Here is a 22,811-nt window from a genome sequence, read left to right as displayed (position 1 = left end):
GAGGCTTCTTCTACTGCCCCCTCATAACTTCAACACTTGAGCATATGCTCTTTCCAAAGTTTAAAGTAAATTTGCCCCAATGCCTAAATGAGAAGCATACTTCCTTATATGTACTGCAAGCATATTAGGGATATTATTAATGTCTCTGTTGGAAAACTTTTCAGTGAGTTCATTATCTTTGACGGAGCAAAAAATAGTCCGCCTTATAATGAATTTACAAATTCTATTAATTAAAAGCAAGTGCAACAACTTAATGGAATCAAGTAAGGGTAAAAGAAAATAGATAGCAGAGTGTTATGTGTTATTGTACCATGTTATGGTTCACAAAATATTTATAAACCACTTTAGCTCTGCTGTTCAGTTCATGTCATCTAAATCCATCAATTATGCTGCTGCTTTCTACTCCCTTTCACCTGTCCATCTTTCTCTATGTACAGATTTTATAAAGTGACCTGGGTGCTTAAAAGCCAAATTGATACAGAAAGTGTGATCAATAAATTTCTGTATCACATTTTGACATACAAGATACATTTATTCCATGTTTACTGACCAGAAATTGTGATTTAAGCATGATGAGATTCTTACACACTCTCACAATTATGTTTTTGCACAGACATGAAAGATCATTTACCCTCATTCAACCTTTTTATAAAAATACTCTTTATAGAATTAGCTATCTCACAATCAATAGATCAAATCGAAGTTCTGCAGTTCTACCGCATCAAGTCATGTTGATGTACAATTAAACAACTAATGGGACGCGCCAGTAATATCCCCCTCCTTTATTATGACAAGACCCAGCAGAGTGCTAAAGACAAAGTAGAAACATTTGCAATACATTCAGCTGTAAACGCAGAATAGATGATCCATCTCAGTTTCCTCCTGAGATTATCACCAACATAGAGGCCAATTTACAGCCAACCTAATTCACTCCATGTGATACCAAGAAACAGCTGAGAGTAGTGGATACAGCAAAGGCTAAGGGATCAGACAACATTCCACCTACTGTACTGATGACCTGCATTCCAGAACAAGCAGCATCTCTAGCCAAGCAGTTACAATATCATTAAAAACAATCACTTGACTCTGAGTCAGTATGTAGATGGTACTCGTGATTGCAAATGCTCCACACTGAAAGTTAGGTTCTGGCAATAAATGCTGTCCTTGCTAGCAACACACATATCGCAAAAAAGAATACACTACGGACTTCAGTTTTGGACTTTTATGGCCTGGTTACCTAGTATTAATAATTATTAATTTACTATATTATTGTATATTTATCTCTGTGTTATTGTGTTAATGGGCCTGGAAAGCTCCAGCAATTAAGAATTTAATTGTTTTATTGCCTGCACATATGACAATTGAACACCTGTGATTCTTGACCAACACCAACAAATTCAGTTCAAATTGAGGAGGCACAATCAGGTAAGTAATAAAGAACAGACATCCTAATAATCACAAACATCCTAATAATCCCAAGACCAACAGATTTGACAAAAAGAACTAGTTTGAACCAATCTGTTGCCTTTTCAACCAATCGATGCCCTGTGAATAATCCTATTCCACCTCTTGCTTTGTCTCCCAATATGAATCACTATCAATACTCAGGGATTAATTTCATGTCACATGATTTTAGGAGCACACCAATCAGATACAAATATTCCAACAGTACTGCTTTTGGTTTGCAAACCACAACACATCACTGTTAATTCCAAGCTGCTCCAACATAACACTAATGATAGGATGCATCCAATAGTAATTACATTCATGCTATGAAAACTTATTGACATAAACCAGGACAAATATAAAGCAGATAATTACTACACTGGATCAAAATGTGGTATCAATAGTCCTGCTAAGATGTACCTTGGCTAAAACTCTGCTTGATGTCATCAGTCAAGGGTCTACCAGAACCACTTGGCACCAGAAGTATCAAAGATGAAAGCTGCCTTTGAAATTTGAGCATCATTCAGCCTTGATTGGGATCAAGGAGCCCAAGCAAAACTAAGATAAATGGAAGAACCTTTCAATGGTAATAATCATAACTGATACAAAGTAAGATAAATAAAAACGCTAGGGTCAACCCTGAGCTTGCTCTCCGTGGACCCATCAATGATTGTCCTGGATTAATGATTATTCAGTTTGCACATCGCCATTCACCATTCTTCAGACGACATTCAGAACTGACCATGTGAAATATGTTCTGGCTAATGACAATTCGAACAAACATCTGGACCAATATTGCTGTCTTTAACCTGAAATGTTAATGTTTCTCTTTCCACAGAAGCTGATTGACTGCTCAGTATTTTCATCATTTTTTGTTTTTATTACATATTTACACCATTTGTAGATTTTTTGACTTTCCTTCACTGATACTTTCCTTCCACGTTTGCCAACTTGATAAGGTCCTCTTCTTTTCTCAAACAGTATTTACATCTGCCTCTTTTGTCTTGATCACCTTCAATGGTTTCTGTTACCCTTCTTTTCTTCAATAATTTTCTTCAATACTAGAGAGCCGTCATGAACTACTATCTACCTCATTGGAGACCCTCGGATTATCTTTGATTGGACTTTACTGGCTTTATCTTGCACTCAGTCCCCTCATTCGCAGGTAGTTCAAGGTCTTGTTGAATAATAAATGAATCAGGTAAATATGTTTGCTTTTACTGTCAGAACCATCCATTTGGTACAAACAGAGCCTCTGCCCTTCCAAACCTGGGCTGTGACTGGAGAGAACATTATGGATTGTGTTGTGCTCACATAAACTACAGCAATTTACATGATTGTGACTAGTGGCATTAACTTAACTTGATGTGCCACAAAGCCAACATTAAAAAAAATAGGAACAGATCTAATAAAAGTAATGGGAGTGAAACATTTTTGCTGGAAGAAAATTATTATAAATTATTGTGTGATTATGTAGATTTATGTAAAATCTAAAACATACTTTTATTCCAATAATTTTACTTCCAATGGTGACAATATTGATAATAAATAATTTGAAATAATAAAATTGACAACAGGAAATTCTATTAGCCTGCACAGAAATTCTTGGAATTCAAAATGAAAAAATATTCATAACACCTCATTTAAGTAACTATTTTTTTTTGCAATATGTCTTGCAAGATTTTATTGGTGAATTTTCAACTTTCGCAAGGAAACAGTGCAGAAATTTTTTCATATTATCGGTATCCTGAGAGCTTTAAAACTAGTGGGCCATGGTTGGAGACTGAACAAAGGCTGCATGGCCCTGATTTTAAACTAGCTTATGGGGGCTCAATACAACAGTTACTTCAACTGTGAGTAAGCAGTAACCTTAAAAGAATGGATTTCAAAACCATCAAAATGCCTCTTTTACTGTACTCTCTTCAAGCCAAACTACAAAGTTGAAGAAATTTTAAATCCACTTAGACTCAGAAGGTGACAGCCAGGCTTGAGGATTAGTCACCAGATTTATTTGTGGCTCTATAAATGACTTCACAGCACTTCGGCTTCTTTGGAAATGTCATTTAGCTGCACGATTTTTAGCTGTGGACAGACACAGTCGAACAAGAACGATGCTTTACTGAAACACCCTCAAAACAGGCAGGTTATAGATTTTCAGAAACTGCAAAGAAATAAAACGATAGATTCATATCAGAGCAATAAGTGGCTTTGAGGTTCGACATGTTTGATTTGTTAAATTTCCAGTTAAAAACCTTCAAGCTGAAGTGTAGCATAAATCTAAGAACAACCACAATTCAAATCAGCACAGTAACTTTTGGTTTTACACGACATTTTGAGTGTAGATGTCTGCAATTTTTTTCTGCTGTAGACCCACAATCATCTTTCAAGCTATCAGTCCATTACAGTCAACAGAACATTATTCTGTAATATTATTAAACAAGCCATGCACTCAGATGAGTGCCTGAGCACAATTCTTAAGTCTCCTTGTCAAGATAAGGTGGTCCCATGACAGAACCAGCAGCATGATATGATCTGTGCCTTGGATCATACACAGTGCCCTCCATAATGTTTGGGACAAAGACCCATCATTTATTTATTTGCCTCTGTGCTCCACGATTTGAGATTTGTAATAGAAAAAATCACAGGTGGTTAAAGTGCACATTGTCAGATTTTAATAAAGGACATGTTTGAACATTTTGATTTCACCATGTTAAAATTACAGCAGTGTTTATACATAGTCCCCCCATTTCAGGGCACCATAATGTTTGGGACACAGCAATGTCATGTAAATGAAAGTAGTCATGTTAAGTATTTTGTTGCATATCCTTTGCACGCAATGACTGCTTGAATTCTGCGATTCATGGACACCACCAGTTGCTAGATGTCTTCTCTGGTGATGCTCTACCAGGCCTGTATTGCAGCTATTTTTAGCTTATGCTTGTTTTAGAGGCTCACCCCCTTCAGTTTTCTCTTCAGCATATAAAAGGCATGCTCAATTGGGTTCAGATCAGGTGATTAACTTGGCCACTCAAGAATTGACAATTTTTTAGCTTTGAAAAACTCCTTTGTTGCTTTAGAAGTATGTTTGGGATCATTGTCTTGCTGTGGAATGAACCGCCGGCCAATGAATTTTGAGGCATTTGTTTGAACTTGAACAGATAGGATGTGTCTATATACTTCAGAATTCATTATGCTACTACCATCAGCAGTTGTATCATCAATGAAGATAAGTGAGCCAGTACCTTCACGCCCAGGCCATAACACTTCCACCACCGTGTTTCACAGATGAGGAGGTTTGCGTTGGATCTTGGGCAGTTCCTTCTCTCCTCCATACTTTGCTCTTGCCATCACTCTGAAATAAGTTGATCTTCGTCTCATCTGTCCACAAGACCTTTCTTCAGAACTGTGGTTGCTCCTTAAGAATTCTTGGCAAATTGTAACCTGGCCATCCTATTTTTGCAGCTATCCAGTGGTCTACATCTTGCAGTATAGCCTCTGTTAGGGATTTTTCTTTATTATAGAGAGAATTCTTGTGTCATCACCTGTGGAGGCCTTCCTTGGCCTGCCAGTCCCTTTGCGATTAGTAAGCTCACCAGTGTTCTCTTTCTTCTTAATGATGTTCCAAAAGTTGATTTTAGTAAGCCTAATGTTTGGCTGATGTCTCTAACAGTTTTATTATTGTTTCTCAGTCTCATAATAGTTTATTTGACTTTCATTGGCACAACATTGGTCCTCATGTTGAAAAACAGCAATAAAAGTTTCCAAATGTGATGGAAAGACTGGAGGATAGACGAGGTGCTGAGAGCTCTCATATACCTGCATTGAGGAGGCATTTAAAAACACCTGAGCAATTACAAACACCTGTGAAGCCATGTGTCCCAAACATTATGATGCCCTGAAATGGGGGGGACTATGTATAAACACTGCTGTAATTTCTACATGTATAAAAATACCCTTTAATAAAATCTGACAGTGTGCACTTTAACCACATGTGATTTTTTTCTATTACAAATCTCAAGTTGTGGAGTACAGAGGCAAATAAATAAATGATGGGTCTTTGTCCCAAACATTTTGGAGGGCATTGTGTACGGAGTATTGTGGCATTTGCACCATCCCATAGAAATATTGGTAAAGGGGAAATCGGATACTTGGGTCTCAGCCTTACAGAGAGGCCAATTATGACTCGGGCAGATTCCATTGAGAATTTGCTGCCAAACTGCAAAGGTCAGCTCATATTGCCATCCACTTTCTCTTTAAACTGACAATAAATGCTTAAATCTACAACAGAGTTCATTTGTGTATTTTCTGGCAATCGTCCACCATGATCTGTCAGTCATGTTACATAATTTAAAATCAGAGTGTATACCTGTTGTATTTAAAGCAACTGTGACTGCATTCCTGATTCATGGATGGGGTAAAGAGAACACTGCTGAACAAGATATTTTCCACATATTCCCACAATGGATACAAGCATGTGACATGGGTACTTTCAGCTCTCACCTTTGCTCCATGTACCTAAATACACTGCAAGAGCGAAGGTCATCACAATATATAATCTAATGACAGTATCCAATCCATTGCTCCACTCCATTGCTCATAATACAACACAAATTTTGAAAGAACTTTAGGATGAAGTTTTTCTCAAAAGAACCATACTAGGCCCTCTGTAGCCAAAAGAAGACCCAATTTTTTTTTTTCACATTGAAAATTAATGAGATTGTTTTCATATCTATTTTTTGGGTACAAAACAATTGGGTGGTCAGACCCAAGTAACCATAAAGAGAAACTGGAAATGTGTGCTACAGGTTTCTGTGGGTGCCCAACTATGTGTTAACTCAGTTGATGAGAGAGGTAATACATTTGATCAAAAGGAAAATAAAGCATATGTAAGATTTAGGAAGATTAAATCAGGCATGTCCTTTGGGAAATATAAAAAATGCAGAAATGAACTCAAACATGGAATTAGGAGGGCCCCAAGATGCCATGAAATGTCATTGGTGAGTTATCAAGAGAATCCCAAGGTTTTTTAAACATATATTTAACATAGGAGGGTAACGCAGGAGAGGGTTGGACCAGTTATGAGTAAAGGAGGGCATTTATGCTTGGATTCAGAAGATGCATGCGAGATACTAAACGAGTACTTTGCATTGGTATTTACGATGGAAAAGGACATGGAGACCAGTGAGATCAGTGTAGAGTGTATTAATGTGCTTGGGCCTTTTAAAGGTAGGATGTGGTGGTGTTTGGTTTTTTGAAGAGCATTGAAGTGGATAAAGCCCAGAGTCTGATGAGATCTCACCCACGTGATTGAGAGGCAAGAGAGACAAGGCCAGGACCTTGAAGAAGACCTTTGTACCCTACTTAATCACAGGTGAGGCCCCAGAGCACTGGAGAGTAGCCAATATTGTTACTTTGTTAAGAAAGGAAGTAGTAGGAATAATGCAGGGAATTATAGACCTGTGATTCTCAGGAGTGGAAGAGAGGAGAGAGAAGAGAGAGAATGAAAGGGATATAAATGGGCACAAATTGCTGGAGTAACTCGGTAGGACAGCCAGCATCTCAAGAGAACATGGACAGCTTACATTTTGGGATGGGACCCTTCTTCATATTGACTCAGAAATAAAATTGGGCGGCACGGTGGTGCTACGGTAGGCTTGCTGCCTTACAGCGCCAGAGACCTGCGTTTGATCCTGACTATGGGTGCTGTCTTTATGTAGTTTGAACGTTCTCCCTGTGAACTGCGTGGGTTTCCTCCCAGAAACCAGTTTCCTCCCACACTCCAAAGACGTACAGGGTTGTAGGTTAATGGGCTTGGTATAACTGTAAGTTGTCCCTAGTGTGTGCAGGATTGTGTTAGTGTGTGGAGATCATGGTCAGTGCAGACTCTGTGGGCCAAAGGGCTTGTTTCCGCACTGTATTTCTGAACTAAACTGGAAACTAAAAGGAAGATAGACACAAAATGCTGGAGTAACTCAGCAGGATAGGTAGCATCTCTGGAGAGAAGGAATGGGTGACGTTTTGGGTTGAGATCCTTCTTCAGACTCCTAAAACTTTCCAATCAGGTTTCAGGGCTCACCACAGCACAGAATCTGCCTTGTTGAAGGTACATAATGACTTACTGCTCACCGTTGACTCCGGCGACTGTGCAATCCTGCTCCTTCTTGACCTCAGAGCAGCATTTGACACTGTCGACCACACCATCCTAATTGACCGTCTCCGGTATGGGGTTAGTATTGATGGCACTGCCCTGAGCTGGTTCATCTCTTGCCTCAAAGGTAGGAGTTTCTCGACTAACATAGGCAATTCTTTCTCCTCCCCAGCTAATCTCTGCTGTGGGGTTCCACAAGGTTCCATCCTTGGCCCCATTCTCTTCTCCCTGTATATGCTCCCCTCAGACCAAGTCATTGAAAGGCACGGCATTTCCTTCCATTGCTACGCAGACGATACACAACTCTATCTCCCCCTGAAGCCCAAAAAACAATCAAATCTGCTTAACCTTACCCGCAGCCTCGAGGATATAAAGTGTTGGATGGCCCAGAACTTCCTCCAACTAAATGAGACTAAGTCTGAGGTCATCCTTCTCGGCCCCTCGGACTCAATCAAAATGATAGCAGGCAGCCTTGGAGCCTTACCCCACTACTCAAACCTCATGCCAAAAACCTTGGCGTGATATTTGACTCAGCACTGAAATTTGACAAACAAGTCAATGCCGTGGTAAAAGCTAGCTTCTTCCAGCTTCGGACGATAGCTAAAATAAAACAATTCCTCCAGTTTGACGACCTCGAAAAGATCATCCACACATTTATCTCATCCCGCCTAGATTACTGCAACTCTCTTTACACTGGCATCAGCCAATCTTCCCTGTCCCGCCTGCAACTGGTCCAAAACGCCGCAGCGAGACTCCTGACGGGCACCCGAAAAAGGGACCACATCACCCTGATCCTGGCCTCTCTCCACTGGCTCCCTGTGCGGTTCCGTATACAATTCAAGACCCTCCTCTATGCCTACAAAGACCTCAATGGGTTTGCCCCATCTACATTAAAAGCCTTCTCACCCACCACTCCACCTCCAGGTTCCTCAGATCGGCCGACTTGGGGTTGCTGAATATCCCGCGATCTAGGCATAAGCTTAGGGGCGACCGCGCCTTTGCGGTTGCAGCTCCTAGACTGTGGAATAGCATCCCCCTTCCCATCAGAACTGCCCCCTCCATCGACTCCTTTAAGTCAAGACTAAAATCTTATCTATACTCCCAAGCCTTTTCTGACGTCCACTGAGCGAGGGCTATATGTATATATGTATGTAGTTTGTTTGTTTATACTATTCTTATAACAAATGTAAAGCACTTTGGCCAACGAGAGTTGTTTTTTAAATGTGCTATATAAATAAATGTGACTTGACTTGACTAGAAACTAAAAGGGCTCCTTTCCCCTTCTTCATGCAGTCATCTCCCAACCCCCTACCCCTCCCCCCGTCCCGGTCCCCAAAGGTTCAACTGGTAGAGCTGCTGCCTCATAGCACCAGAAAACTGGATTTAATCCTGACCTTCGGGTGCTGTCCGTGTGGCATTTTCATGTTCTCCTTGTGGCCGCGTGGGTTTCCCTTCGGGTGCTCCAATTTCATCCCACATCCCAAAGATGTGCAGCTTTTTAGGTTAATTAGCCTTTGTAAATTGTCTGTAGGGAGTGGATGAGAAAGTGGGATAACGTAGAACTAGTGTGAACGGGTGATTGATGGGCGGTGTAGACTCGGTGGGCTGAAGGGCCTGTTTCTATCCTGTATCTCCAGACTAAACTCTAGACTATATCCCTCCCTCTGGCTTTCCATTTCATTCTTCTTCTTATCCGACATCCTTTTGGCTCCTTTGTCATTTACTGACCTAGCTTCCAATCCAACTCCCGCAACCCGTTCCCACACAGTCCTTTCTATGCTGCGCCACCCCATTGCCAGAGTGAGGCCACAAGCAAAATGGAGGAACAGCACTTCAGTCTCTGCATGTGTAGCTTACCAGCCAATGGTATGAACATTGAATTCTCCAATTTTAGGGAAACCTCTCTCCCACCTTCCCCCCCCCCCCCCCCCCCCCCCCCCCCCCCCCCCCCCCCCCCCCCCCCCCCCCCCCCCCCCCCCCCCCCCCCCCCCCCCCCCCCCTCCATCCCCCCCCCCACCCCCCCCCCCCCACCTACTCCCTGCTCCATCCTAGTGCGCACCACCCCCCCTATTCTGCTCCTCCACCCTTTCCCCACCACCTGTATCCCTTCCACTTGCTTTACAATTTGCTCTGGTTTTCTCCTTATCTGCCACCATTTTGTCTCCTTCTTGGAGGACTGGCCCAGCTCCCATAATTTTTCCACCCCCTCCCCACCAGTACTAACAGTCTGAAGAAGGGTCCCACCCAAAATGTTGCCTGTCCATTCCCTCCAAAGATGCTGCCTGACCCACCTGTGTTCCACCTGTACTCTGTCTTTTTGCCAGGATGCTACCTAGATTAAAGGGCATTACCAAGGTTTGACAAACTTCTATTGTTTTGCTGGAGTTTGAGGCTGAGGAGAGGCAGTTTATAAAATTCTGAGAGACATAGATAATGTAGACGGTCAGAACCTTTCCCACAGGGTGGAAATGTCAGATACTATCGGGGACACAGAAACTGCAGATGTTGAATACCTGAGCAAAACACAAACTGCTGAAGAAACTCTGTGATTCGGGCAGCATCTCGTGGGTATAGCTTTAACGTTGAAGGGAGAAAGTTAAAGGAAATGTTTTGGGCAAGTTTATTTTCCCCCACAGAGAGTGAAAGGTGCTTGAAGCACGCTGCCACGGGTGGAGGTGGAAGCAGATACTATAATGGTAATTAAGAAGCTTTGAGAGGCACATGACAATGCAGAGAATAGAGAGATATAGAGCACATGCTGGCAGAATGGATTAGCTAAATTTGGCATCATATTTGACATGGACATGGTGGGCTGAAGGGCCTATACCTGCGTTGTACTGTTCCACGTAAGGGTCGAAATGCCTCATCTAAGCTAGTTGAACTTGCCTGTGCCTGGCCCATATCCCTCCAAACCTTTCCGATCCATGTACTTGTTTTAGTCTGTTGTAATGTTGTAACTGCATCTACCTCGACCAGCATGTTAATTGTACACACCACTCTGTGTGTGAAAAAGTTGCCCCTCTAATCCCTTTTGTCTTTACCCTCTCACCTTAAACCTGTGATCTCTAGTTTTTGACATCCCAACCCTGGAGAATAGGTTGTGGCTACTTAATGAAAACTGTATTAAATGTAATTTTTTTGTTAACATATTTAGTTTCAGTGTGTATTTTTTATTGGTAACTTAAGTTAAACATCATAGTTATAACCTTCTAATTAAATTATCCAAAGACTATGTACTTACATTAGATTTTATTTCATTTACAAGGAATATCATAAAACTTGACTTCATAGAGTAAATGCAAACATCATGATTGCTAGCATAATAATTGAGCAATGCCAGATGCAGCAGCTGGTGTAAAACTCTGCTCAATAATATTAGTGCTTTGCAAATACACACAAGAAAATTGCACCATTTGGGGAATTCACTTTTCACAGGTAAACTTATACATTTTTAAGTAAACTGCAGTTGTGCATAAATCTGTATGGACACCCCAAAAAGGAACGAGGTCTCCTAACCGTCCAATGTTCACTGTCATGGCAGTATGTGGAAAAAAGGATTAATACAGCTTTGTTTTAATGAAGTGAGAATCAAACTGGGCTGCTTAGTCTGGTTTCTTGATGAGGACAACACTTGCTCAGACTGCATTCCCTAGGATTTCATTAGAAGCTGGCAACATATGTATTTCTCATCTACTTTCACGTAAATAGCTGGTTACCCTGGGGTCATTTTTCACACAAAGTGTGTTACAGAATACACCATGAGTAAACCATTAATGTAATCTTCACATTGTATTTCAGCGCAATCTAATGGATCTATCACTCTCAACAATATTACAACTCACCTGATGGAACTAATTTCATTATTTTTGTTCAGTTTTATTGGTATTAGTTTGATAAGACTTGTTATTTATATGGCACCAGAATTGTTATCAGTTCCATGAATTACTGTGAAATACAGTAACTGTTGTCATGAAGGCAAAGCATAAAACACTCCACAGCCGATATTTCAACACGGTGCAGGGTGCAACACACTATCAGAGGTGCAACACTAAAGTGCCACTGCACTGGCAGAAAAGTATTAATGTGACAGTGGCGCAATTCTAAGGGAGTACAAATCAGTGCTGGACTGTTGGAGGGATAGTACCAAGAGAGTACTGCATAGTTGCAAGGGTAGTATTAAGGATGCGTTGGACTGTAGTAGTGATAATATGGGGACTGGCGGCGCATTACTGAAATAATGGTGGGAACACCACAATGATGAAGAGGCAGTAGTGTGGGAAAATGATAGAATTATTGATATGGTATTGTGAGTGGTAATGGTAATATTGAGGGATTGCTGCAGCGTTGTATATGTTGTCTTTCAGATGAGATGTTAAACCAAGGCTCATTTAAAATGGTTCTAAAAATCGTGTCACATTATTGTTTCTGAGCAGCGGAATAATACGTTGTACTCTGGCCATTACTTAAATTTAAACATCATGAGATTTAGATGATCAAGTTGCCACTTTTCTATTTGTGGGAATTTGCTGTATAGAAATTGGCTATTTCTGTCAGGCATTTGTTAGTCCATGTAATGGTAATTCAATATCACATTTCACTTTGACACATTCGGAAGTTGTGAAAGCACATATCTTTATGTAAATGTTAAACATTCATTTTGGTTCCGACAATAAACCAGGAAACTAGGAAAAAAGAAACCAACTGGTTCGTTGTATGACAAACTGGAATCTATCGTCTCATTCTTCAATTATTTATCCACCAGACCTAGACAGCTTAAAGTTTCACTTCCTTCAAGCTTGATCTTCTCCTTTTTCAAATCTATTTTAGTGTATCATCACGTTGCACCATCTTATCATCTTGCATGCCTTATTGTTTCTATCCCAGACATTCTACCTCATTTACTTCTGCACAATGCTCATCCACATCTTGAATATGACAACCTTCATCTTAACCCCCCTCGCCCACTCCACTCTGAAAGCTCTGTTCTACTGCGGGTCCCCTTTCATTTACCTTTCTCATCTGTATTACCTCAGCCATAATATTCCCCATGGCCTCTCTCGTGGTTTTATCATTGATAAGGTGATATCTGACTTGTGCCTTGCATGTTTCTGCAGCATGTTCCTTCTGACGTGGTTAGGATAAGTCAAGTAAACAGAAGGCAAGTCTCCTGGTGAGAAGATGAGAAGAGTTTGAAATGGAATGGGGAAGACAGAGCAACACAGGTTCAAGGAAAGAGCTGGGAATACAGGAAGAAAAAGAGAAATCGGTTCGGTTAGTTGAAGCAGTAGATGCAATCAGAAGCATAGTCGCAGCAGTAGAAAATAGAATGCATTAAAGATAGTAACTGCTGGCCAGTCTAAATTTAGCTGTGGAAACCCAGAACCACTGGAGGTGGTTGAGGTGATAATTATAGAACAGTACAGCACAGGAACGGTCTCTTCTGCTCATAATGTTTGTGCTGAACATGAGGCCGTTAAACTGATCATATTTGCCCGTAGATGATTATATCGCTCTATTCTCTGCACTTCCATTTGCCCATCTTAAAGAAAAAACACCATGAATGTATCTGTCTCCACTACCACTCCTGGCAATGCATTGCAGGCCCCTATCTCACTACGTGTAAAAGATTTGCCAATCTCCATTAAATTTCCCCCCTTTCACCTTCTAGCTCTGCCCTCTAGTGTTGGACAATTCTAACCTGGGAAAAAGATTCAGGTTGTATGCCCTATTTCTCATAAATTTTATATACTTTTATCAAGTCTCCCCTCAACCGCCAATGTTCCAGAGAATATAATCCAAGTCTATCCAACCTCTCCTGTACCTGAAACCCTTGAGCCCAGGCAGTATTCTGGTAAACCCCCGCACTCTCTCCAAAGCCTCTACATCGTTCCTGTAATGAGGTGACTGAACAGCACACAATACTCCGAATGCAGCCAAACCAAAATCCTATAGAGCTGCATCTTGACTTCTTGACTCTTACACTCAATGTCCCCAGCCATGAAGGCAAGCATACCATATGCCTTCTTTACCACCCTGTCTACTTGTGCTGACACCTTCAGTGAACTTGGATTCCAAGATCCCTCTGTAACCAACCCATATACATTTATGTCCAAGTCATTTATACAGTATATATCACCAACTGCTGAGGTCCCAGCACAGATCCCTGTGAACTCCACTGGTCACAAACCTCCAGTCAGAATATCTAGCTTCACTACAAACCCTCTGTCTTCTATGATTAAGCCAGTTCTGACATCCATTGCTCTATCATCAATCTCCTTTCTCACCTCAAAAAATCAAGTTAGTAAGACACGACCAGCCACATACAAAGGCGTGCAGGTTATCCCTAATTAGCCCATTCTCTTCCAATGGGAGTAAATCCTATCTCAAATCATTTTCTCCAATAGTTTCTGTAGAGAACTGTACAGACACAGTCCGGTGTTCAAAGTCAGCTTTAATCATCAGTCATGGTGGTGCAGTACAATACGTTGTTAGTTCATCTCTACCACCGGTGTAACTACGTAATATGGGAAGTGAGTATTAATATAAAGTGTACAGTAAGGAGGAGCTAGTGTTCGTACATTACTCTGATTGGTGCACATGCACTAACCAATCTACATCCTTTCCCATAGAGATAAGAGTTGTTCAGCAGTTGTTAAAACACATGCAGTTAAACATATTCACCGTACCTGTCAGGAGGTCTGCTAACCCGACCCGAACGCGTACGGACAAACCCCTCCCCCTCCGTTCCGGAAAAGTTAGTAGGGCTGGGTGGTGTAGAACCGAAGAAGGAGAATGCAGCCGGGGAGCCTGGAGAGGAACGCGGGGCGAGCATGCAGGACTAGGGACACTGGGGGATGAGGGAACCAAACGACGCGGGGAATGCATACAGGACCGGGAGGAGCTGGTCGCGATTCGTTCACGGGCAGAAGATGTTGAAGGCTGTGCCGGTACAGAACACCATCGACTTTGACAAGGTAGGAACGAGGTTCCTTGGCTGGCCCCTCAATGAAACCCAGTCAGGTATGTCCAACTGCAGTCTGCAGGCGAACCACTTGACCTTGCAGTAACGGTTTAAGTGGTTTGCTCGACTTGTCATAGGAACGCTTCTGGACATCATGTTTCTCCTGAATGCGCTTCTGGACCACAGCTGGTTTGAGCATCTGTGGCTACAGCTGTTGCTGGGCGACGGGGAACTGGGGCCGCATCGTGCAAGACATCAGCCGCTGGGCGGGAGAGCCTAGAACACCATCCCTGGAAATGTTTCTCAGCTTTAACAGAACCAGGTAGACGTCGGAATTGGCAAGATGCGAACGTTCCATTAACTGTTTTGCGCTCCTGACAGCACACTCAGCGAGGCCGTTGGATTGAGAGTATTTGGGGCTGCTGGTAACATGCTGAACGTTCTAACGTCTGGCAAAGTTTTTAAATGCCTGGCTGGTGAACTGTCTCCCGTTGTCAGTTTGCAGTCGAACTGGTACGCCGTGTACAGATAAATGTCTCTGAAGTTTTTGTATAACCATCTGACGTAATGGTAGGCAGCAGATCAAGTTCAAACCAATTGGAATAGGAATCGACCAGAACTAGGTAGTGTTTGCCATGCCAATCAAAAATGTCCACAGTGACGGATGTCCAACGTAGTTCTGGAGCCGGTTGTTGCAGGAGAGGCTATTTCTGTTGGTGGGTTGCCAAGCTGTTGCAATGCCGTTTTGTCATGTATGTATTTGGTCATTCCTGGACAGTAAAACATGCTTTGGGCACGGGCAAGCGTAGCCTCAGTACCTGGGTGGCTGCTGTGGACATAATTGTAGTATTCATCTTGCAGGGATGTGGGAATCACAACTTTGTGACCCTTGACAATGAACCCGTCTTGTATCACCAGTTCATCGCAAACTAAGAAGAATGGCTGTATATATAGTGGTGTGTTGGATTGCTTTGAGAGCCAACCACTCTTGATAATGGAGGAGAGCAGCTGTAGCGTTCTGTCAGCAGCTGTGTGTTCCGCAAGGCGAAGCAGTCGTTCCATGGGAACAAAGTCAACTTTGTTCACGGCAAGCTCGTTGCACTCAAAAGGATGTTGTTCACAGGACACCCGTGGCGCTCGAGAGAGAGGGTGGCGGTGATGAGCATATCTTTGCACTTTTTGTAAACAATCTGGAAATCAAAATGCTGGCGTTGCATCATCATGCGCTGCAAACGTGCGGGCGCTGTGTGAATAGGCTTGTTCAGGATGGTGACCAGGGGTTGGTGATCAGTTTCAATTGTAATAGTTTTCCCAAAGATAAAGTCTCTAAACTTGGAACATGCAAAAACGACAGCTAGCAGCTCCTTTTCAATTTGGGCATAGCGCTGCTCGGTCTCTGTCATGGGCGAGAGGCGTACGATACAGGTAGCACGGTGCCATCAGCTGATGTTTGCAGGCAGGCTGCACCTATACCGTATTGCGAGGCATCACAGGTGATAGTGATTTGCAGCTTGAGATCGAAATACGTCAAGGTGCAGCAGGTGTAGATTAGACTTTGAATTCGCACTAGCGTTCCCACGAGAACGACAGCATGCGGCAAAATTATTCATTTTCTTTCAGTAATTGCATGATTTGCCGTTTGCTGGGCAAAACTGGTGACCTCTATTATGGACATAGTTGCATTTAACGCACCTCTGCGGTGGCTCATTCACAAATCATTTAGTAGCAGCTGACGCGGTGTGGTTACTGAAACCGGTCAGATTAACATCATGTTACTGAGTGCGAAGCTGATCACCCAATGGGTCTACACCCTCCGACATACGGCAGGCATGCACAGCCTGTTCGAGAGTCAGGTCAGCATTTCGGAGTAGCTCTGTTTTGAGCTTCCGATCACACATGCCGCTAACGATTTTGTCGCGTATTAACTCATTAGTTATCTCACCAAAGCGACATCGCGGGGCCATGTACTTCAAATCACAAATGAAACGTTCCACAGGTTCGTCAGGCTGCTGTTATCGGGCGAAGAACTTTGCTCTCTCCATGATGCGGTTCAATGGCAGGTCACATAGCTCACGGAATTTACGTAGCAACATAGCATGGTCTCAGCTGGGACCATCACCTGGCCGTTTCCGTCGAGTACAGCTGGCGCAAAGTCGAAGGTTTGCGCGCGAATCATAGCCTCGGGTCCAGCCAGGTTGTGCAGGAGCGATGCCTTGACTTCATCTGGATCATTGCGATGGATGACATTGATGTAGTGCTCATAGTCAATTTCAAAGAACCTCCATCGCTCGCCTGTCAGCATCAAAGATGAGCTAGGTCGGCTTGCGTCACGAATAAGCCATCGGAGTAAAAGATCAAGACTAATAAAATGCAACCAAAACCCGATAGACAGACGCAATGGGTAATTTCCAACTAGTCTGACACCATGTAGAGAACTGTACAGACACAGTCTGGTGTTCAAAGTCAGCTTTAATCATCAGTCATGGTGGTGCAGTACAATACGTTGTTAGTTCATCTCTACCACCGGTGTAACTACGTAACATGGGAACCAATCTACAGTTTCCCTCCCACAGCGTTGAAAATCACATCCCCAAGTCTGGAATGCATAAGCTGGAAAAAACAGAGGCTTCCCAATTCACCATATATGTAACCATTTGGATTTGTTAATTCCTGGAACGATGGGTCTCGACACCCACGAATCAACAAAACTTAAATCCACCATTTAGTCAATCCCTAATTGCCCTGATATAATGGTGAACTGCCTTCAGCTACAGCTCCAATTGTGTTGTTCAGAGCTGGAGAATTTATGCTGTAGCTCTAAACCTTAATGATGCTGTTAAATGTCATGTTGTGAAACCAGCAAAGCTACCCCATATTAGTAGGATGTGGAAACTGGGATGCGCAAGATAGGTCGTTGCAGCCTGCAGCAGACAAGAAAAAGATTGTATTCAAATGGCGTGAAGAAGCAAGCAGATTTTTCCATGCAATACTAAATAATTCAATGTAACAGATGAGGCAGTTATTCAGACCATGAGTCAAATGAGTCTTTGGTAACTCTTGAACTATTTACCCCAATTGCCCCAAGACTGGTAAAACCTCCTTTCCATATTGTGGGAGATAACAAGTTCTGGTCTTTAGTTCTGGTCTGTTGAGACACAACTGAAACTTCTATTGACCAATCACACAACTTTGTATCCTCAGGTACAGACCATACAAAACTCCCAAATGTACTTGATCATCAAGACATCCCTTATTTTGCCTGTTTTCTGAAAATATTGGAAATTCTGATGGAGTAGAGTGTTTCTTCAGTTGACATTATATGGATGCTTGGACTTCTGCTCCCTTTCTTTTGAACAATATTGACCTTACGCATTCATTGTAACATTTTCCATATGTTGTAAAATAGCAACTTTAATAAGCTATAATATCTTTCTATCTCATTGTCCTCATATTTTGATTTTTCAGGCCCAGCACTTGTTGCTCTCCCTAGTTCACAGCGAGAGGGTTTGAGTTTAGGAGCAAGGAGGTCCTTCTGCAGTTGTACAGGGCCCTGGTGAGACCACACCTGGAGTATTGTGTGCGGTTTTGGTCTCTAATTTGAGGAAAGACATTATTGCTATTGACGGAATGTAGCGTAGGTTCACCAAGGATTCCTGGGATGGCGGGACTGAAATACGATGAAAGAATGGGTCGACTGTGCTTGCATTCAATGGAATTTAGAAGGTTGAGAGGAGATGTTATAGAAATATATAGAATTCTTAAGAGATTGGACAGGCTAGATGCAGGAAAAATGTTCCCCATGTTGAGGCAGTCCAGAACCAGGGTTTACAGTTTAAGAATAAGCGGCAGGCCATTTATGACTGAGATGAGGAAAAACATTGTCACCCAGAGAGTTGTGAATCTGTGGAATTCTCTACCACAGGAGGGAATGAAGGCCAATTCACTGGATGTTTTCAAGAGAGAGTTAGATTTAGCTCTTCAGAATCAAGGGATATGAGGAAAAAGCAGGAATGGGGTACTGATTTTGGATGATCTGCCATGATCATATTGAATGGTGGTGCTAGCCTAATCCTGCACCTATTTTAAATACTGCTGAGGAATCTTTCTGGGATTCTGACAGTAATAATGAACAAAATGATGGGCAGTCACTCTCAACTCACATTATCTCGAAAAGTCAGCTCCTTGATTCGTGTTTGGATCAAGGTTTTAATGAGGACTGAGTGAGTGATTGTAGTGAAAACCATACTGGGTATTGGTGGGCAGGTTATTGGTTTAAGTGCCACTTGGCAGCTCTATGATGTCAGCTTCCATCATCTTGCTGATGACCGAGAGCAAAGTGAATAGTTATCGTGAGCTAATTAGATTTGTCTTACTTTTTGGAACTTGCTGTATCGTGTCCTATGTTGATAATTTAATATATCATTGCCAAGGACTTCAAAGTCTTGGAAATTGTTATTTCCTAGTACACAAACTATTCACATTTATTTGTGCTTTAGTTCAGCATTAAACAATTACTTATTGTACTTCAGTAAATTGCATTATAATGCAAAAACAATTATTTACAGTAGAAGAAAAAACAAAATAGAGAATTTTTATACAACGTACCTCACGTCCACACAAATTTGAGAAAAAATTGTCAATTTTTGAATATTTACTTTTGCAAAATTGTTATTGTAGTACTTGAAACATACCTGAATTGTCTGTTTGTGTACTTGTAGCTTCTGATTCATCGAAGTCAATTGGGATGTTAATTTTTGATTGTTCTGTTTCAGTTCGTTGACAGTATTTAAGGCTACCTTTTTCCCATTCTTCATAACAACAATCTGTTGCTGCAATGATATTAAACGTTGCTGTAAGGCAAGGATGGAAATACTTTGTCTGGTTTGACTGGTTTTCTGTTTCCTTACTTCTGTTGAAAAAATAAAGAATAGACAGTGTTGGTGTTAGGGTGAAACATAAACCTCCAAAATGTTATCACTTTTTATTTGAAACTATAAGAGTATCGATTATCACATACAACAGAATGTAATCGGTTAATCAGTCAAGAAAATTATTTTAGACCTAAGTGCATATACATTAAATAAATCTATAATCAGTCATCAAGATGAAATATAATGTTTGCGTTATTTTCCAGTGAAATAAAATGAAACAATCCGATCCCAACAATGTCATGACAAGGCTAAATGATGTTACTGATAAACTATTTAAATGAAAGGTCATTGACCGTAACGTTTACTTTTGTTTCCCTTCCACACATGCCTGCATAACTTGATTATTTCCTGATACTTTTCTCTTCATCCCTAATTACATCAGAAAAGCCATGGAAAAGAAAAAGGTCAAAGGAGGAAATGTTACAAAAAGATAAGCAGGTTGATAAGCGAAGTAGGTTTCAACAAAGAGGAGGATAGGTCAAAATAGAGAAAAATGTTGAGGGATGCAGGGAGCTGAATATTCAGTCTTCACTGAGAGGATGTTGTACTGGAGGGACAATGGCGCTACAGGCAGACTTAATTGTGGTGTTTGAGAAGATTTCACTGATGGCCTGAATGAGATGGTGCTGAGATTTAAGCATAAGAAATATAGATGAGTACAACACTGGAACAGGCCTTTCTACTAGTCTACGATATTGAAACCGAACATGATAGCAATCAAAACAAATCTGCCTGCATGTGGCCTGTACGTATTCATGTGTATCTATATGCCTCCTAACGTGTTTATCGCATCTATTTCTACCATTGTCTCTGGCAGCATGCTGCAGGCACCTACCACTCTGTATAAAATAAACTTGCTTCGCAGATATCCTTTAAACTCCCCACCACACTCCCACCAACACCTTAAATTTACTGTATGCCCTCCAGTATTTGATATTTCCACTCTGGGAAAAATATTATTTACCCTATCTCTGCATCCGACAATTTGATGCACTTCTATCAGGTTGCCCCTCAGCCACTGATGTTCAAGAAAAAACAATTCAAATTCATCCAACTTCTCCTAATAGCTAATACACTCCAATCTAGACAACTCATTGTGAAATTCATGCTGTGCAAAGCCCTCAGCTCCTTTCATCAGCGTGGTAACCACAATGGCACCAAATACTCCAAAGTAGCCTGGATCAAAATTTTACATAGTTGTAACATTACTTCCCATTTTTTATACTTAATGCTCTGACCAATAGAGGCTAGCATGCTGTATGTTTTATTTTTAACACCCTATAACATTTGAGAAGACATGGGATGTCTTCATTCTTTAGGGAATGTGGTTTACCCCTGGCTATCATAGATGAATCCCTCATCTGTGGCTCCACTTTGTCCTGTGGTTCTGCTCTCGCTCCCCATCGTGCAGAAGGATAGAGTACCCCTGTTCCTCACCTTTCATTCCACCATCCTCCGCATCCAACACATCACCCTCCAACACTTCTGGCACCTCTAACATAATCCAACCACTAGACACAACTACCCATCTCCACCTTCCGCAGAGATCCCTCCCACCTAGGTTCACTCGTCCCTTCCCAATCAAATCATCCCCTCTCCAGGTACTTTCTCCTGCAACCGCAGGAGATATAACACCTGTCCCTATACTTCCTCCCTCATATCCATCCAGCGACTCCAGTAGTGAGACACGGCTTAACACGCATCTCCTCTAACTTCTAATGAGTAAAAGAGTGGCAAAATTGAACAATGAACCGCTGGCAAATGACGCTGAAGTAGTAATGGAGAACAAAAAAATGACGGAAGAACTGAATAAGTTTTTTGCATCAGTCTTCACGGTGAAAGACACGAGCAATATGTCAGAAATTCAACAGTCAGGGGGCAGAAGTGAGTGCAGTCACTATTACCGACGAGAATGTGTTTGGGAAGCTGAAGGAACTGAAGGTGGAAGTCACCTGTAGCAGATGGACTAAACCCCAGGGTTCTGAAAGAGGTAGCTGTCGAGATTATGCAGATGTTAGTAGTGATCTTTCAGGAATCAAGTAGGTGGTTCCAGAGGACTGGAATATCGCAAATGTAACTCCACTGTTAAAGAGTGGAGCAAGGCAAAAGAAAATTATGCTATTATTAGGAATAAATATGTTATTTTTACATCTTTCTGTGATCTGCCGCATATCTGTTTCTCTAGTTCTTGTTGGTTATTGTGGCATCTATAGTGTAACCCCATCACAGAGATTGAGACATTTAAAAGGAAGGTATTGAGGAATTAGGAACCAATCCTGCCAAGGCACCTTTTACTCCATGGCCTTCAATCTCAGGCCTCTGAAAATTTCTTCTTTACTTCCCAACACGTTGCATCCATTGGGCCACAAGACTGGTCCATTGTAGATAACTTACAATACCTTTATTAATATTAAAGCGGAAAAAATCATTGGGACTTCTTTTCCTTCCATCATGGACATGGGGTTACAAAAGTTGTCTGATTAGAGCTAAGGGCATTACCAGAGCCCCCACACACCCACAATTTGGACTGTTTATACTGCTTAACTCTGGGAGGAGGTACCGCAGCATGAAGAGCGGGACAACCAGGTTCTGCAACAGCTTCATCCCCCAGGCCATAAGATTACTGAACAATCAACAAAACCGAGGCTAGAACTTTTTAAATATCGACACTTTTAAAAAACTTTTTATATATATTTATTTTACAGAACCATGCACATGAGGCATTTTTATGGACACACCTAGCAATTTTTACTATTACCTGATTTTGGAGAGTCAAATGCAACGAAATTTCGTTCAAGGTGCACTGTGGCCCCCTCTCACCTTACAGCCTTTTTTTGATTAACTTATTATTATTATAAATACTTTATTGATCCCCTCAGGGAAATTCAGATGTCCAGAAGCCCCCATCCAACAAACCCACAGATTCAAAACGAACGCAGACAGAAAATACATAGAATACACTGTGGACACTACCTGAGAGCAATAAATACTTAAAAAGACCAATAATTAACAATTAAAAATTAAAAATTGCAAAAATGCATCCCCCTACAGCCTAACGGTCCGAATTATAAAATCTAATGGCTGCAGGGGTGAAGGATCTCTTGAACCGCTCCGTTCTACAGGGCAGGGAGAGGAGCCGATTGTTGTTCCGAGTGCTCTTTTGACTCTCCAGAATTACATGGAGGGGATGCCCGGGGTTTTTCAGGATGACCTGCACCTTGTGCCTCATACGCCTCTCAAGCACATCCATCCCAGAGTCTTCTCTCCCCTCCAGCACTGAGCTAGCTCGTTTAACCAGTTTGACCAGCTTCTTGTTGCTTTTTTC

At 41.8% G+C, this 22,811-nt stretch overlaps 1 protein-coding gene across 8 annotated transcripts in view; it reads right to left on the bottom strand.

Moving 5' to 3' along the window:
• Positions 1 to 22,811, bottom strand: part of cntln (centlein, centrosomal protein) — a 369,478-nt gene that overhangs the window by 130,799 nt on the left and 215,868 nt on the right. For all 8 annotated transcript variants that reach the window (XM_055632370.1, XM_055632366.1, XM_055632367.1 and 5 more), the window contains one exon: positions 19,247 to 19,464. In XM_055632370.1, the coding sequence (XP_055488345.1) occupies positions 19,247 to 19,464 (218 nt within the window). The remainder of the gene's footprint in view (positions 1 to 19,246; positions 19,465 to 22,811) is intronic.

This window comes from Leucoraja erinacea, chromosome 3, assembly GCF_028641065.1.
Source record: "Leucoraja erinacea ecotype New England chromosome 3, Leri_hhj_1, whole genome shotgun sequence".
Lineage (NCBI taxonomy): Eukaryota > Metazoa > Chordata > Chondrichthyes > Rajiformes > Rajidae > Leucoraja > Leucoraja erinaceus.
Note: the sequence above shows the minus strand (reverse complement) of the source record. Positions and strands in the feature narration are given on the sequence as shown.